The 14,630-nt window shown below is 40.7% G+C and overlaps 1 protein-coding gene across 9 annotated transcripts in view; it reads left to right on the top strand.

Annotated features, from left to right (window-relative positions):
* Nucleotides 1-7,351: 7,351 nt before the first annotated feature.
* MAP7D2 (MAP7 domain containing 2) overlaps nucleotides 7,352-14,630 on the top strand; it is a 120,568-nt gene continuing 113,289 nt past the window's right edge. For 2 of the 9 annotated variants that reach the window (XM_079122850.1, XM_079122851.1), the window contains exon 1: nucleotides 7,353-7,620. In XM_079122850.1, the coding sequence (XP_078978976.1) occupies nucleotides 7,494-7,620 (127 nt within the window). In that variant the 5' untranslated portion in view covers nucleotides 7,353-7,493. Of the gene's footprint in view, nucleotides 7,621-14,630 lie in introns of all 9 variants that reach the window. The other 7 variants (XM_079122853.1, XM_079122854.1, XM_079122855.1 and 4 more) reach the window with 5 other exon arrangements.

A 14,630-nucleotide genomic window follows, 5' to 3' on the forward strand; every position in this document is an offset into this window, starting at 1 on the left:
ACTGGCTGATTTGGAGGTTTCCTTTCCCATCATGTGGACTACTGTAAAGAAATGAGATGCAAATTGCAATTAGAAAATAAAATATGAATCAACTTTCACCAAAGTATACAATTGATTCTTTTCAAACTTTATAATGCTTTTATAAATTTTTGTTAATGGTGAGTCTTTTCTAAAACTAATTTTTTAAAAAACTTAATTGTGATATATGAGGAAAAGATATACCTTGTTCACTTTTTGTTTTCGTCGCTCTTTTATTGATCTGAATGAAAACATTTAATCATTCCATATAAAGTTGCATTGCTTAGGAAGTAAAACTTGTCACAAATCTGTGCTGAAGAAGACATTTTCTAATGGCAAATCAATTGTCAAGAATGAAAATTGCCAAAATCACATTTAGCAGACTTTGTTTTGTACTGTGCAAAGGCCTACAAGTGAACTAAATATTTATACCTCTGGCTAACTTGTTCACTTTTTTTTCTTTTTTTCTTTTCTCTTTTGTGGTGCTGGGGATCAAGCCCAGGGCCTTGAACACACTGAGCAAGCACACTACCACTGAGCTACATTCCCAACCCAACTTCGTCACTTCCCAGTCTTTACTGTTTCGATCCATGTTTTGTTCAGTTTACAAGTTGATAATGGTAGATCAAAAAGTGGGACCAAATCTGAGGTCCTTTACTGATTACTATGAGATAGATAATTAGTTGGATTTTGTGAATTTAATAAAAGTTTATTACATATAAATTTATACATAATAAATTTATGATTTTAGGCATCTCAGGAATAAAGACTGGATTTTTTTTTTCCTTTGTGGTGTTATGGAATGATCAGGGTTCTGAGCTTGCTAGGCAAGTACTCTACCACCAAGCTATGTGCCCAGCCTGGGAGTTTTCTGCATTTGGTAAATGGGTTTGTAAGAATATTAAGGAAGGGGTTGGGGTTGTATGTAGCTCAGTGGTAGAACACTTGCCTAGCATGTGTGAGGCACTGGGTTCAATTCTTAGCACGACATATAAATAAATAAAGGTCCGTCAACAACTTAAAAATATACTTAAAAAAGAATATTAAGGGAAAAAACCAAAATCAACACAGAAGATGTCTGACCAAGTATATGGGGTTTCTTCCCCACACACAATTCAAGCAACCAGTTGTGTGTTGGAAACCAGCTGAGTGACCTCCAATTCAATTCCGATTCTGTCTGCCTGGAGCTAGTATCAGATCCCACAGGTTGAGTTCAGTCTCCAAGGCTGCAGCCCACCTCACCTCAGATAATGATCATAAGTCCTGGGTTGTTTATTTGTGCTTCTGACCTACTGGCTATAAATTGAGGTTTCTACAACTCCTTCCTTGGGTTTGATTAGTTTGTTAGAGTGACTCACAACGCAGGGAAACGCATTTACTGGTTTATTGTAAAGAATATTACAAAGGATAAGTATGAATGTCAGGTGAAGAGATGGATGGGGGAGGGGACAGAGCTTCCATGCCTTCCCAGGAACCACATATCCTGAAGCTCTGAACCCTGTTTTGGAGTCTTTATGGAAGCTTTATTACATGGGCATGACTGATTAAATCATATGGCATTGGCATCATCTTAACCTTTCATCTCACCTACTGTTCCTGGTGATTGAGAAGTGCAGCTGAAAGCCCCAACCCTCTAGTTCTGCCTTGGTGTTTCCCATAACTAGTCCCCCTCCTGAAGCTACCAAGGGTCTACCCAGTCAACAGTCAAATTAGTATATGAAGATATGACTTCAAAGATTGTAAAGATTTTAGTTGTTGAATGCCACAAACAGGAGCAAAGACCAAATAAGTATTTTGCAATATCCGTAGGTTATTTACCAAGAGTAAGCAAACTTGGAATTTTTTGAAAAGTTTCACATGAGAATGTCCCTTGATGCAATTAAACTGTTATTCTAACGAGATTACATTAATTTCCTAGATCAAGGACATTCCACCACTTGAGCTTACATCTTTATAATTTTTTGTGACATTATGTAGTAGAAAGTACTTTATGTATGTAGAAAGTACTACATAAAGCTCTTCTGTATACCAGAGTAGGACAGCTGCCTCAAGGAAAACCAAGTGTGTACTGGGCATGGTGGTTGCATGCCTATAATCTCAACAACTTGTGAGGCTAAGTCTGGAGAATCTCATGTTTGAGGCCAGCCTGTGCAATTTGGCAAGATTCTGTCTCAAAAAATTTAAAAAGGACTGGGGAATGCAGTTTACTGGTTTATTTGCTTAGCATGCAGGAGGCCCTGGATTCAATCTCCAATACCACAAAAAATAAAAAAGTGCTTGTATGAGTTGCTGACAACTGGACACTTTTTCATGGAACATCATTTTTACTTGAAAAAAACAACTGATAATTTAGCTATTCAAAACTTGGTTCATGTTCAGCATTTTCACAAAAATGGATGAATTGACTCTGTTACTTAAAAGAAAATGATAGGTTTTTTTTGCCAGTGATAAAAATTGACCTTTTAAGCAGAGTTTTGTTTTTTGGTGGTTTTATTTGTTTGGTACTGAGAATTGAACCCAGGGGTGCTCAACCACTGAGCCACATTCCCAGCCCTTTTTAATATTTATTTTGAGAAAGGTTCTCACTAAGTTGCTGAGGCTGGCTTTGAACTTAGAATCCTCTTGCTGGGATTATAGGCATGCATCACCACACCCAGCAGAAAGAGTTTTAAAGAAAACTAGTATCTACTACCATTAGTTTGACAGCTTCATAGTAAAGACTTGGCTGAAGAGATCAGTCATATTAATGAATGCAACTTTTTAAATATATATCTATTTTTATGTGGTGCTGAGGATGGAGCTCAGTGCCTCACATGTGCAAAGCAAGTGCCCTACCACTGAGCTACAACCCTAGTCCTGACTGCAACTTTTTAATGTTGGAGAATGAAATGTGTCAACATTTGGAAGATCTTTATAGCTCTGTTCATTAATATTTTCATATGTAGTATGTTTCAAAGTTCATTCCAACTATATGCCTCCAAGGCCAGACTTTCGTAATGTTCTTTAACCAAAACATGATATTGCAATATTGAATAGAAAAGCAAATATGAGACTGTCTTCTAAGTCAGATAAAAAGGTTCGGAAAACTGAAATAAAGTCATCTCAAATTTTGTGGGTTTTTAAATTTCATTTAACCTATTAATACTAGGTTTATTATTGATTGAATTGTATAATTTTTGATTTCTAATACAGTCAATAGTTGATAGAAATAATTCACAAGTGAGCTTGCATTTCAAGGAAAATTGACATTTGTTATCAATGATACATTTATACTTTCAAGGAAAATTAGTCTGGAAAACATTAGCAAATATAAAAACTTTCTGTGATTCTCATTTTATATGTGTGTGTGTGTGTGTGTGTAGTGTTGGAGATTGAACCCAAGAACCAGGCCTCATGAGTGTTTGGCAAATGCTCTGTCACTGATACACCCTTAGTCCTTTTTATTTTGTATTTTGAGATAGGGTACTCCTACTTCAGCCTCCTGAGTAGCTGTGATTACAGGTATGTACCACCTTGCCCAGCTGTGATTCTCAATTCTTAAGAATAAATTAGGAATGGGCAAACATTCTGTGAAGAATCAGCTTGTAAATATTTCAGACTTAGCAGGCCATATGGCCTCTGTTACAACTACTCAGTTCTGCCATTGTACAAAACAGAAAAACAACACATTTTTTAGTGTGGCCCAGCAAAACTTAACAGAAATAGTGGTCTGTAATTTGAACCATGGGTTGTAGTTTACTAAAGGGATTCTGAGCCAGGCATGGTGTCACCTATAATCCCAGCAACTCAGGAGGCTGAGGCAAGAGGGTTGCAAATTCAAGACCAGCCTCAGCAATTTTAGGGAGATCCTGTCTCAAAAAATAAAAAGTCTGGGGATGTAGGTCAGTGGTAGAATGCCCTAGGTTCAATCCCCAGTGCCACAAAAACAGCAGGGGTTGGGGGCAGATTCTGGGTTCAGGAAAAAAAAATTGCTGTGCTAGCAATCTATACAAATTGACTAAATTGTATAGATTTTAAGACATACTATTCAACTGTAAGTATAAATTTTTAGGAAGTTGGTGTGATGTACAAAGCCATTACTTGAATGCCATTCAAAGAAAGAAGCAGCAGCTTAAATAGATTGTATTCATGGACTGTCTGACATTATGTTATAAAAATGTCAATTATGAAATTAATCTGACTAATTCCAATTAATATTACAATGTGATTTGAGGAAAAGAGATTAGAAAATGTTCTAAAATAGATTAATCAGGGAATTTGTTTTTATTTTTTTAATTTTTTTTTACTTGTAGATGGACACAATACCTTTATTCCATTTGTTTTTATGCGGTGCTGAGGATAGAGTCCAGTGCCTCACACATGCCAGGTGACCACTCCACTACTGAGCACGATCCCAGCCTTAATCTGGGAATTTGTACTAAGACAATTCTAAAAATGTCTAAAGGGCTGGTAATATAGCTTAGTGATAGAACATGTGCTTAGCATGAGTGAGACCCGGAGTTCAATCCCTAGCACCACACACACACAAGTAAAGAGGGAGTCCACTTTATTAAGTTCCACCAAATACCATAGTAATAAGTGCAGAAACTGACAAAAAATAGAGAGTATAGGAACTTCATGCATGATAAAAGTGGCTTCAAAAATCATTAGGGAAAGCATAGACTAAGATGTTGGTGAGAAAACTATAGAGAAAAGTAAATTTGGATCACTAGCTACCGTATGCAGAAAAAAAATTGCTTAAGAATAAAGGTAGACTGTGAACATGGAAAATGTGAAGTATCTTGGGGCTTGGAAAGTATATTTTAAACAAAGGCTCTTAAAGCACAAAACATAAGGTAAAATATAGATTTTTACCATTTTGTAACCATTATGAAAAAGATTGGATCAAGCAAGAACCATTAATGGATGTTAGATGGAGAGAGAATGGAGAATAAGTTATCTGCATGACCTTGAACTGTCTTTCCACAGATGCCTTATTTCAAGAGAACAGTACCTCTAAGGTGCAGAAAATGGCAGCCATAGATAAATTATGTCTATGTTAAAGTTTCTGAAGTCGGTAACTAGTGTAGTTGTAGAAGGATAATATCCTTAATCCTAGGAAATAACACATGCAAGTATTTGCGTATAGCATACTTTCAAAACAGCTGAGGATTTTAAAAAGATACAGATAAGAGGGTGAAATTGTAGAGTAAAATTGTTAATAGGAACTTTGGAATGACAATTAAAATTTTTGCTAATCCTAAAAATGTTGGTTAACTAGGGTGAAATAGTCATAACATTGAAACTCAAAAAAATCTAGCCAGGTGTGGTGGTGCATGCCTGTAATCCCAGCTTGGGAGGCTGAGACGGGAGGATCACAAGTTCAAGGCCAGCCTCAGCAACTTGGTGAAGCCCTGTCTCAAAAAAGTAAAAAGGGACGGGATGTAGCTCAGTGGCAAAGCGTCCCTGGATTAAATCCCCAGTATGTATATGTTTGTGTGTGTATAACTTTATAATGGGGAGAGGAAAGGGAGCAAGAATAGAAAATTTAAAAAATAGCATAAAACTAGAGAAGCATGCTACACAGATTATCAGGCCCATGAGCTCAAGAGTTGGTTAAACTCATACCCAAGGTCCCTAAGAAAAAGAAAAAAGTGATAACAGCCTCCATGCTCTTATTGACTTGGCTTGATCTTAATGGGTTAGAAATAGCTTTTATTATACCTCCAGGTACTGGCCCTGACTTGCTCACTTTCCTGCTCATTTGTGTCTAAACTCCCCTTCTGGCTTTCTCAGCACACTCCTCCAGGCACACCTTTGGGTGTGTCAGGAACATATTTATCACAGAAATATTTTTTGTGCCACAAAGGGATTGTTTCCAAGCTTTTTGCCAAGAGTTCAGATGCCAGTTCCTGGGGGTTTCAGCTTTATTCTTTTTAAAAACTGAGATACAATTTACACACCTTAAAGTTTACCTGTTTAATATGTACAATTCAGCAGGGTGTGGTAATCCACACCTATAATCCAAGCTACTTGGGAGGCTGAGGCAGGAGGATCTTAAATTCAAGGCCGCCTGGGCAACCTAACAAGACCTTGTCTCAGCATAAAATAAGGGGTGGGAATGTAGCTCAGTGGTAGAGTGCTTGCCAAATGTGTGAGGCTATGGGTCCAAACCCCAGTACCAAAATAATATAATGTACGATTCAATGGTTGTTAGTATATTTACAGTTATGCAATCATTACTCTAAATCTAGAACATTTTCATCATCACCCAAACCTGTACTCATTAACCATATATTTTAATCATATTCTTTTCTACCCCAGCGTGGGAATAATCTTCAGACTGATCACTGTCCAACAAAAAAAAGTGCAGCCTGGGCTACTCAAGGACAGGTTATCACGTGGCAGGCTCTGTGTGCCTGGATGAACACCTGAGGGTTTGAGCAGGCCATGTAAAGATGTGTTTTCACTGTGGTTGGCATTTTATGTTGTTTTGCAGTGCTGAGAATCAAAATTTTATCTTCACATACATATGCTAGGCAAGAGCTCCACCAGTGAGGTACACCTCCAAATCATTCAGTATGTTTCTGAAAAGATAATAAATACAGGAGGCATGGGTAAAAGGGTGTCCAGGGGAAAGAACCCCGCCCCCTTCCCTGACCTCTATCTATTCCTGAGTCAAAACATTTAGCAGTTAGGCGGTCCTCACTGTGATTTCTGAAGTGTGCATTATTTACTCAGGAAAGAGATCTGGGGAATGGACCATGGTTGAAAGGCCAAAGTCATCCTGACTAGCCTTTCCTTGAATAACAATCCTGATATTGAATAACAAGCCTGCTGTCCCACACGAGATGACTACACGGCTGCCTAGGATGGGGCGGGGGTCGCGAAGAGCTGCTACTCAAGAAATGGAACCTAATTGCTCAGAGGATGGGTCCTCCTATGCCATCTGCACACGTGACACTGGCCCAAGTGGCGCGCACCGGAGGATCTAGCGTGGCAACTGTATCCAGGGCCGCAGCATTGAGCTTCATGCAGAGGTCCAGTGTGTGTAAACGTGTGTGAGGGCGTGTGCGTGCTGGGTAAGCACGTGTACACTGAGCACCGTGTGGGAGGAGTGTTTAAGCTGGGTGTGCACGTTGCGTGTGCACAATGCGTGTGTGTGCGCAGGTCTGGTGTATGTGTGTACTGTGCATGTTTAGCAGTAAGAACCTGCGCACGCGTTAAGACTGTTGTGCATATTGCATGGGCACGCTACCTGCGCTCTGTGTGAGAACTATAGTGTACATTGCATATGCACGTTATGCACGCACTGTGAGAACCGGTGCGCGCGCTGAGAGCTGATGCGCATGCGGGTGCGCGAGGGTCCGATGCAGCGCAGCGGGCCGGTGTGAGGACCGCACGCGTGGTGTGAGGACGCGTGCGCATGCGGACGCGCGCGGGTCCGGTGCGGCGCGGCGAGCCAGGCAGTGCGCCTGTGCGGCGGGCGCATCCCAATGGAGCGTAGCGGTGGTTTCGGGGCGGGATCCTGGTCTGAGGGGAATACCAGGGGCACCCCGCTTACCGGGAAGACGGCTGAGCCAGGCGCGGTGCGAACCTCGCCACCTAACCACCGGCCTACAGGTAGGGCCCTTGGAAAGCCCGGCGCCGTTACGGGCTTCGGACCCTTGCGGGGGCGGGGCGGGCCGTGCAAAGCAGCCGTTATTGAGCGGTGGGGGTGGGGGCGCGGCGCCCAGCTTGGATAAACGCCCTTTCCCCCGCCTGGGGTCAATTGGTCACAGGGTCCCGAAGCTACACCTCTTTTCTGGACCGGTAGCGAGGTCCCCCCCACCTCGGCGTGGCCTGGGTGAGTAGGTGCGCCTGGGGGTGCACCTTTGGGTGGGTAGCAAGTGTGTTTGGGATGGAGGTGCGGGGGTTCACGCTCGGTGCCGGAGGGGGTTCTGGGATACCAGCCCCTGTACTTGAGAAACAGCTGGCGGGGGAGGGGGCACTGAGGTGAACCAAGCGGACTCTTGGGGGGTCGCCCCGGCCTGCTCGTCCGACCTCTCTGCGTCTTGGAAAAAAAAAAAAAAAAAAAAAACGCGCAGGAGCGGTAGCTGCATCCTGCGGCGAAGGTGGCAGCTTTGCGCTTCTCAGCGTGCCCCCCGGGGACGAAACTGGCATATCACACACTCACCAGGCAGAGAGAGCGACCTCAGGGTTGCGTGACCCCTGCCACCAGGATGCTATCCCTGAAGTCTTGGGGAGGATGCCCAAGTGTTTGGCCCAGCCGCGGCCCCTTCACGTGGCGTCGCGGCTAATGAGACTCCAGCAGGGGAGGCTGCAGCTGCAGAGAGCCATGGGGGGCTGGGCCCAGTATTGGCTGCCCACAGGGGAGGTTGTGGAGGTATTTGGCAGAATTTGATAAGAGGGTCTTGCATCTTCTGGTGCTAACCTTCTGTAAAGTGGTCTCAGCTAGCGCGGGGATGTAAGCAATGTGGAAACCAATTCCGTGCTGTTTTTTCTGGCGGCACTCCCCCCTTTTCTTTTAGTTAATAATGTGAGCTATTTTTAAACATTTTTTTTTTTTTTTTACTGCAGTCTGACGTGAATACAAAAACTGCACAAATTCTCATAGGATTTGGTGAATTATCACGTGGAGATGATATAAGTGTTTTACATTAATTAGGTAAACCAAGGAAGGGGGAAATCAAGGAAAATGTTCTTTAAGCACTTAAACATGCTTTTCATTGTGGGTAGGGGAAATATTTTCTGATTGGGCCTTCAGTCACAGCATTCATGGATGGAAGGGAATCATTTCCAGTTTGTAAGGGATTTTTGTTTGTTTGTTTTGTTGGGCCGGGGAGTGAACCCAGGTGTACTTCACCACTGAGTCATATTCCCAGCCCTTTTTAATATTTTATTTAGAGACAGGGTCTCCCTGAGTTACTTAGGGTCTTGCTAAGTTGTTGAGGCTGGCTTTGAACTTGCCATTCTTGTGCCTCAGCCTCCTGAACTACTGGGACCAGTTTGTGGTTTTTGTTTGTTTGTTGATTCATTGTACACAAATGGGGTACAACTTTTCACTTCTCTGGTTGTACACGAAGTAGAGTCACACCATTTGTGTAATCATACATGTACATAGGGTAATGATGTTTGTCTCATTCCATTATCTTTCCTTCCCCCCACCCCTCATTTCCCTCTACACAATCTATCCTTCCTCCATTCTTATCACCCCTCCCCATTATGTATCATCCATCCACTTATCAGAGAAAACATTCAGCCTTTGGTTTTTTGGGATTGGCTTATCTCATTTACCATGATATTCTCCAACTCCATCCATTTACCTGCAAATACCATAATTTTATTCTTTATGACTGAGTAATATTCCATTTTGTATATATACCACAGTTTCTTTATCCATTCATCTGTTGAAGGGCATCTAGGTTGGTTCCACAATCTAGCGATTGTGAATTGAGCTTCTATAAACGTTGATGTGGCTGCATCACTGTAGTATGCTAATTTTAAGTCTTCGGGTATAGGCCAAGGAGTGGGATAGCTGGGTCAAATGGTGGTTCCATTCCAAGTTTTCTAAGGAAACTCCATACTGCTTTCCAGAGTGACAGCACCAATTTGCATTCCCACCAGCAATGTATGAGTGTACCTTTTTCCCCACATCCTCACCAACACCTGTTGTTGCTTGTATTCTTGATAATAGCCATTCTGATTGGGGTGAGATGAAATCTTAGGGTAGTTTTGATTTGCATTTCTCTAATTATTAGAGTCATTGAACATTTTTCATATATCTGTTGACTGTAAATCTGTGAAGTGTCTGCTCAGTTCCTTAGCCCATTTATTGGTTGAGTTCTTTGTATTTTTGGTGCAAAGTTTAAGTTCTTTATAAATTCTGGAGATTAGTGCTCTGTCTGAAGTACACGTGGTAAAGATTTTCTCCCACTCTGTAGACTCACTTTTCATATTGTTGATTGTTTCCTTTAAGAAAGAAATTAAAGAAAACCTTAGAAGATGGAAAGATCGCCCGTGTTCTTGGATAGGCAGAATTAATATTGTCAAAATGGCCATACTCTCACCAAAAGTGCCTAAAGATTCAATGTAATTCCAATTAAAATCCCAATGACATCCCTTATAGAAATAGAGAAAGCAATCATGAAATTCATTTGGAAGAATAAGAGACCCAGAATAGCCAAAGCAATCCTGGGCAGGAAGAGTGATGCAGGAGCTATCACAATACCAGACCTTAAACTATACTCCAGAGCAATAGTAACCAAAACAGCATGGTATTGGTACCAAAATAGACAGGTAGACCAATGGTACGGAATAGAGGACACAGAGACAAACCCACATAAATACAGTTATCTCATTCTAGACAAAGGTGCCAAAAACATACAATGGAAAAAAGATAGCCTCTTCAACAAATGGTGCAGGGAAAACTGGGAATCCATATGTAGCAAAATGAAATGAAACCTCTCTCACCTGGTACAAAACTCAACTCAAGGTGGATCAAAGAATTAGGCACTAAAACAGACCCTGCATCAAATAAGAAAAAGAAGGCCCAAATCTTCACCATGTAGGCTTAGGACCAGACTTCCTTAACAAGACTCCCAGAGCGCAAGAAATAAAAACAGGAGTCAATAAATGGGATAGATTCAAACTAAAAAGCTTTTTCTCAGCAAAGGGAACAATCAACAGTTTGTGGTTTTTATCTTGCTTTTTATTAAAGGCAGAATGTAATATCACAGGCTAGTAATAGGAATACCTTTTAAATGCATACTTCTGATTTTATCCTAAAATTTCAGAAACTCAAACTGCATCTGGTAAGGAAGAGCCCAGAACCCACCCACCAGAACTGATCTTTCCTGACAGTGGGGACCTTGTTGAATAAAACATTGGAAAGGGGAATTTGTTTGAGCTTGCATTTTTATTTCACTGGGAGTCTAAATAGTAAGTTATTTATATGTTTTGTTGTACTAATTAGAGGTGGGAAGGGGCTGTATGGTTGGACCTTTAGGTAGTTTATCATTGATTTTAATTTATTTGAAGGAATTTAAGGGGGGATTATTTTTCCTTTTTTTTTTTTTGGAAATGGGTCTATGTTGCGCCCATGCTGGCGTCCAACTTGCCATCCTGCCTCATACTTCCGTGATCACAGGTGCACACCATGGTGCCCAACTGTAGGGGGATTCTTAAGTTCTCTTTGGAAACTATTGTACAGTCATTTAATGTACTCTACTGATAGTGAGATTAGCTGAAGTTTTCCTTCATTTGAAATTGAAAATAATGGAAAGACATATGAAGGTTTAAAGGATTAAATAAACAACTATGTGCCTTCAGGTTGGTGTGGTGAAATTGTCATGTTCAATTTAGGTGCCAGTTGGTACCACAGTTTCGTTCTTTGGGGGTTTGTGAGACCAGATACTAAGACAATGCCTTAAGAATCTCTTGATTCTTGGCTGGGATTGTGGCTCAGTGGTAGATCACGTGCCTCACACTGGGTTCAATCCTCAGTACCACACAAAAATAAACATTTCAATAAAGATATTGTGTCCATCTACAACTAGAAAATATTTTTTTTTAAAAAATTCTCTTGATTCTTGAGTTTTTATTATAATGTTGGATACTGATCATTCTTGGTCACCAAAGCCTTTATCTTTTGGGACCCATTCCTAATGAGAATTAACCAGTGTTTCTATAGGGTCAACTCTTGTTCCTAAGCTTGTGCTGGGTACTGTGGAGCCTGCAAAAGACAGGCCTGAGATATTTAGGCTCCCTGACAATGTTATGTCTGTACAATTGGGCGATATTAGTGGGTGAGTGGTTTTCCTGGGAGCTATTGTAGAAAATGCCAAGGGAATACCTCTGGTTGTTTCCTCTAGCAACAAGTTCTTCTGTTATTGATACCCTATGCTTGTTCCCATTACCCACCAGTGATATTTTCTTTCTTTCCTTTTACTTACCTACCCCCGGTAGAAATTACAGAATGTACTGTTCTTTTTAGTGTTTGTGTCATATGAATAGCATAACAAATGAGGAGCAAGTGTCCCTTGTTTCTCTCTGATTAAATACCTTTAGCCAGCAGATAGGATCACAGAGCTCTACTGTCATGCCAGATCACATCATTGTCACACTGTGCTCTTCTTAGCCTGCAACCCCTTCTCCCCTTTTCCCCTTAGGAATTCACTTCCTCTGGGCTCTTGCAGTCAGAATTAATGGACTTCTTCCTGTCAGTGTCTATACTACCTCCAGCAAAGCACTCTTATTCTGTCTGTGTTACATTAACTTTCCAGTTCTTATAGGTAGGTGTTCATTGAGTGCCCAGTGCAGAAGGGACTCTGTATTGGTGGCCATTTCTGCCTCTAAAGCTAAGCTGAGTAGGTTGAGGTTTACACTGCCTGTGTGAATGCCAGCTCTATCCTTCCTCCTGTGTCACTTAGGGCAAGTTATTTGACATTGCTGAACTTCGGTTTTCTTAAAAAACAGGCTTAAGAAAAAGACTCAGATGGAACACTGTCTTGAGAATACAACAGTTAATATCTGTAAAGCAGTGCCCAACACACAGGAAATGCTCCTGCTGATTAGGCATTATTATCTATATGCATTTCTTCTATTAGATAGGTAGAGAGCAAGGCCTAGGTCCAGGTTATAGGTGCCTCCATCAGTGCTACTTGGTACAGAGAGTGACTGGATGGTCGGCTACCCTTCCTCAGGGTTTTTGTGCACAATATGTCTGTAACCAGTGCTTGCCAATTGTGTTAGGCTGAGAGCAGCTCAGCAGAGTTGAGTGCTCAGTAAATACTAATGAGTTAGACTAAGTAAATGTGTCAGTGGAAAAGTTTGAGATGGTGGAACTACAAGTCATGCTTCTTGAGGTCTCTCGAGCTTTCCAGTGCATTCTGTAGGTTAATATTGTCTTACCAAATTTGAACTCATTTGCCCATTGTTCCCATTAAAACAAAAATTCATGAGACCTAAGGATCTCTGAAATAAAAGGGTATACTGAGCCAATACAGATGCTAGCCAAAAGAAAGGAACCGTCTTGGGGCAAGTTCCCTCAGCCACCAGCAGCCAGGCTAGATGGCAGTTGGAAAAATATCTGCAGATTTAAGAAACCAGAATGCTTTGTAATGAAACTTTGGAAATGGAATGCATGTGTTATTTACATTGAATCTTCATTAGCTATTGATAAGATTTTCAAAAGTATTGGGATAGGTCCCTCTAGATTGGAACCACAAGCAGGATGCAATGGCAAGATTTAAGGTTTTGAGCTGGGTGCAGTGGCGCATCCCAGCAACTCAGAAGACTAAGGCAATGGAATTGCAAGTTCAAACCCAGCCTTGGCAATGGAATTGCAAGTTCAAACTTGATGAGGCCCTAAGCATTTCAGTGAGACCCTGTCTTTAGTAAAATATTAAAAAAAAGGGGGCTGGGGATGTGGCTCAGTGGTTAAGTGCCCCTGGGTTCAATCCCTGGTACCAAAAATAAATAAATAAATAAATAAGGTTTTAACATGCATTCAAGAAGGTACAATTAGGGAAATGCAAACCAAAATTATAGTGAGATTTTATCTCACAACAGTCAGAATGGCAGTCATCAAGAATACATATAAAGGAGCTGGGGTTGTGGCTCAGTGGGATACCACACTTGCCTAGAATGTGTAAGGCACTGGGTTTGATCCTCAGTACCACATAAAAAATTAAATTAAAAAAGGAATACAAATAATTATAAATGCTACAGAGAATGTGGAGAGAAAGGAACACACTGTTAGTGGGACTGTAAATTAGTACTACTGCTATGGAAATCAGTATGGAGGCTCCTCAAATGACTATGCATGGAAGCACCATACAACCCAGCTATACCACTTCATGGTATTTACCCTAAAGAATTAAAGTCATCTTACTACAGTGATATATGCAGCACAATTGACAATAGCAAAATTGCGGAACCAGCCTAGGTGTCCATCAACAGATGAATGGATAAAGAAAATGAGGTATATATGCACAATGGAGTTTTATTTAGCCATAAAGAAAAATGAAATATGTCATTTGCAGGAAAATGGGTAGAACTAGAGGCCATCATGTTAAGCAAAATAAGTCAAACTCAAGGTTAAGGGTCATGTTTTCTCTCATACGGAAGCTAAAAGGGAAAAAGAAAACAAAGGTGGGAGTGGATCTCCTAAAAATCAAAGGGAGATCAGTATAGGAAAGGGACCAAGGAGTGGGAGCTTTGGGGAGGAAGCAGGGGAGTGATTTTGGTCAAATTATATTGTTGTATTGTGTGCATGTATAAATATGTAACTACAAATCCCATCAATACATACAACTATAATGTACCAATAAAAAATGAGGAAAGAAAGAATAATAAATTAAAAAATGTAAAATAGTCTTTGTGTGTGCAGTGCTAGGGTTCCAACCCAGGGCCTCATACATGGTAGGCAAGTGCTCTACCATTGAGCTAAATCCCCAGCCCTAAACCTGTGTCTTTTTAAAAAAAAAAATTTATTTGTTGTTTTTAGATATACATGACAGTATAATGTATTTTGACATACATACATGAGTACAACTTATTCTAATTAGAATTCCATTTTTTTGTTCTTTTTAGTTATATATGATAGTAGAATGTATTTTAACATGTCTTAC

This window comes from Sciurus vulgaris, assembly GCF_902686455.1.
Source record: "Sciurus vulgaris genome assembly, chromosome: X".
Taxonomy (NCBI): Eukaryota; Metazoa; Chordata; class Mammalia; order Rodentia; family Sciuridae; genus Sciurus; species Sciurus vulgaris.